General features: G+C 57.8%; 1 protein-coding gene across 1 annotated transcript in view; it reads right to left on the bottom strand.

The window, feature by feature from the left end:
- Positions 1–3,105: 3,105 nt before the first annotated feature.
- Positions 3,106–3,298, bottom strand: part of NGA_0129700 (uncharacterized protein) — a gene marked incomplete at its 3' end in the record, with an annotated part of 1,579 nt that continues 1,386 nt past the window's right edge. The window contains exon 4 of the mRNA XM_005855103.1: positions 3,106–3,153. Coding sequence (XP_005855165.1) covers positions 3,106–3,153 — 48 coding nt within the window. The remainder of the gene's footprint in view (positions 3,154–3,298) is intronic.

The raw sequence follows: 3,298 nt of genomic DNA, 5'->3' as shown, positions 1-3,298 counted from the left end.
TCGACATCAGGGAGGGAGGGAGGCCTGAAGGACATGCCGGAAGGAAAAAGAGAACGTCCCTCACAAGGCCCGCAAAGAGTCTATCCCCCTCTTTCAGTCTCCGTTCCCCTTTACCTGTCTTCCCAATCTCTCCAAGAGGGGGCCATAGGCCGCCCGAGGGAAGGCTCCCACCACTGCCCCGCCCACAAAATGCACGAGGCCCTTGGGCGGCGCCGAAGCTTCTGGAAAGAATACGTCCACGCCCTCGTCCACCCGCTGCCACTCCCCTCCCTGTGTTCCCGGCTTGGTACGTGGTTGGGTGCGTAGGGACGGTGCAGAAGACAGGTCATCCTCGTCGAAGACTTGGGCGCGGGCGGTAAGGCGGGTGGTGGAGGCGCGAAACCGCGAGGGAGGCCAGGCCGCCGAGGAGGTGGAGGAGGAGGAAGACATGCAGGTCCGGAAACGTGCCATGGTGGAGGGCGACTCTGTGGGAGGGAAGGGTGCGCGAGAGGGGCGAGGACGCGGCATGAAGACCCCCGGGCATGGAAAGGCAAACATGCCATGCACAGCACCCGGTGTGGTGCACGCGTCGGTAAAAGATACACGCGCGCGGAAAGATAGAAAGGGAAAAGGAGATAAAGGTGCTTATTACGGACCAGAAAAAGGACTGGGGACACGTGCATGTGGGCGTAAAACGAGGGCATGACTGAAGCATATATCCCGACTGCTCATGGCAAGGCTTGCATCCATCGTCCTTCCGCCGTCACTACGGCTTCCACTTTGACCCCACGCCTGCACGTAGGGAGATGTGGACACTGGATAGCGGACAGGGGGAAAAAGTGTAAAGAAGGAGGGTATCAGAAGGCGATTGATTATGACTCGACACAGTGGAGCATCGTGCGTTGGACGTACATAATAGGGAGACACAAAGCAGGCCCCGGCTTGCCATCACAGTGAAAAGAAAGGACGGCCTGGTGATGCGGTGTTCGTTGCGTGAGCTCACAGGCTTGAGATGTGTCGACGCAAGCCCCGAGAAAGAGGAGGAGGGGGGGCAGGAGGTAGAACCAGCAGTCACAAAGAAGTGGACACTGTGCTCCGCAAAGACCTTCCCTTGAGCCACAAATGCGCGGGCCTTAGTGTCCTGTGGATTGAAATAAGTATTGTGGTATCAATGTGGACATCGTTCTGACATTTTGTGGCCTTCACCGGGGGAAAACGGCAGCGGTTCGAGGGAAAGGAGCCCCCTCCTTCGAACGTAGCAACGTGTTGCCCTCCTTTTTGCTGTTTGTGGGCCGTTCTTTTTAGAAACATTTCACCCGCGTGGCAAGGATTTTTTACGGCCAGTTTCTTGTACTGTTCTGTCCTGTCTTCTCGCGAGCAAAATCATGTGTTGGCTATCGTGTGTGGTGTGCTGAATAACAAAGTTTCGCGACGAGAAGCGTCGCCCTAAAAACCTTCAACACACAGGCACGAGGTCGTCAGACCCAACTGCCCTTTCCCGTCCTTGCCGTCCACTCTCCTCATGAATTCCATGGCATCTTTCGCATCTCTTCAACCTGAAGCACACAAATGTCGTAGCAGGGGGCCATTATCGTTTTTCACCAAAGGGGCTCCCACTGTGGTACCGGGAAGCCCAACTTTCTACATATTCCTTGCTGACCCCTCGACCAAGACCGCGCTGCACAAACCCCAGCCGCGCGTTTCATCGCTCGCTTTACCATGAAAAAGGACCACCCCGACTCACGCTCGCGTCCCGCTCCCTTTCGAATCTCCATCCCGTCGTTGGTGGAGGCCGGGAGCCGGGAGCAAGCCCAAGTAGGAAGACAGCCTGTCCCTCCTACCGTCCTCCTCCCAAGATCCACCCCAGCAACGACCGCGACGGCGCCTCCATACGCACCTTCCACGAATGGAAAGGGACCGGGAAGAGTGGAAGACGGTAGAGGTGGAGGGAGGCTTGGAGAAGGGGGTGGGGGGGCCTCCCTTCCGCAGGCATCAGTACCCTGGGGGCGTGGCCAAGAGGCAGTATTTGACGCGAAGCACCGAGGAAGCATGACCCTCCCTATCCTTCCCCCGTCGCATAACCTCAGTGCAGGTACGTCCATGCTATGTCCGCCTTTGCTTTTTCGTGTAATTCTTGCATGGAAAGGCCACTCTCCTCGTCGCGTCTTTGCCCCGTAAGCTCAGGCCTCCCTCCCTCCCTTTCACACATGCACCGCCCTCCCTCGTCCTCGCCCTTACAGGAGTCAATGTCATCAGCGTCTCCCCACGCCAAGAAGGCAATCCGGTTTTGAAAAAAATCAAAAACGTGCGCTATCAGTTCATCCCTGGCATTGTCCCCGACTATGGTCAGTGCCATTCGTCCTTTGCCCTCTCTCCCTCTCTCGATTCCCACCTTGATCCCTCCTATTGTTTCCCCTCCTCGTCACCAGAGCCTTGGGACCTTTGCTCTTTTTCCTGGGGGAGCTCGCCTCAATCTGCCTCTTGACCCCCCCGTCGTTTTCCTCCTTCTTCCTCGCTCGCCCTTTTCTCCCTCCTTTTCCAGTGCTGGGCGCGTACACATGCTGTATCTTTATCTCCCTTCGGTACCACCTTTTGCATGGCCAATACCTGTTTCAGCGGGTGAAGGAATTGCGACGGTGAGATAGAAAGGAGGGAGGGAGGAAGGGAGGGAAGGAGGGAGGGAGAGAGACGAAAGGTTTCGCATTTGCTGACCTGGCAGCAGTCCCACCACCGCTCCATCGTCTCAGAAACCTCCCCTCCCTCCCTCTCTCCCTCCCTCCCTTTCTCCTTCCCCCGACCCTAGGGACTACCGCCTGCGCCTGATCCTCTGCCTGGTGGACGATCCCAACAACAAGGAACCCCTTCTCCACATCAACACCCTCGCCATCCGGGAAAACTGCACCCTGGTCCTGGCTTGGTCCACGGCGGAGGCGGCCAGGTGGGGAAGGAGGGAGGGAGGGATAAGGGAGGGAGGGAGAGAGTCCCTCTATCCACCGCCTCCTTGTATCCAGTCTGGCTCCAGGACGGTGGCGACTATTGAAAGCCTGCTCAGAGTCTCATCTCCCTCCTTACCTCCCACCCTCTCTGCCTCCCTCCCTTCTCCAGGTACTTGGAAACCTTCAAAGCTTACGAGAACAAGTCGAGCGAAAGCATCCAGGAGCGGATCGACGACAACTACACGTCACGGTGGGGGAAAGTGGGGTCCAGGGCGGGACGGAGGGCGGGACGGAGGACGGGGCGGAGGGCGGGGAATGGAAACCATTGAGGTCGCTTCTCCTTACCGTCTTATGTGAGAGAGAGTGGTCCCTCTTTCCCCTTC

The sequence above is a fragment of the Nannochloropsis gaditana genome, assembly GCF_000240725.1.
Source record: "Nannochloropsis gaditana CCMP526 unplaced genomic scaffold scaffold288, whole genome shotgun sequence".
NCBI lineage: Eukaryota > Eustigmatophyceae > Eustigmatales > Monodopsidaceae > Microchloropsis > Microchloropsis gaditana.
Note: the sequence above shows the minus strand (reverse complement) of the source record. Positions and strands in the feature narration are given on the sequence as shown.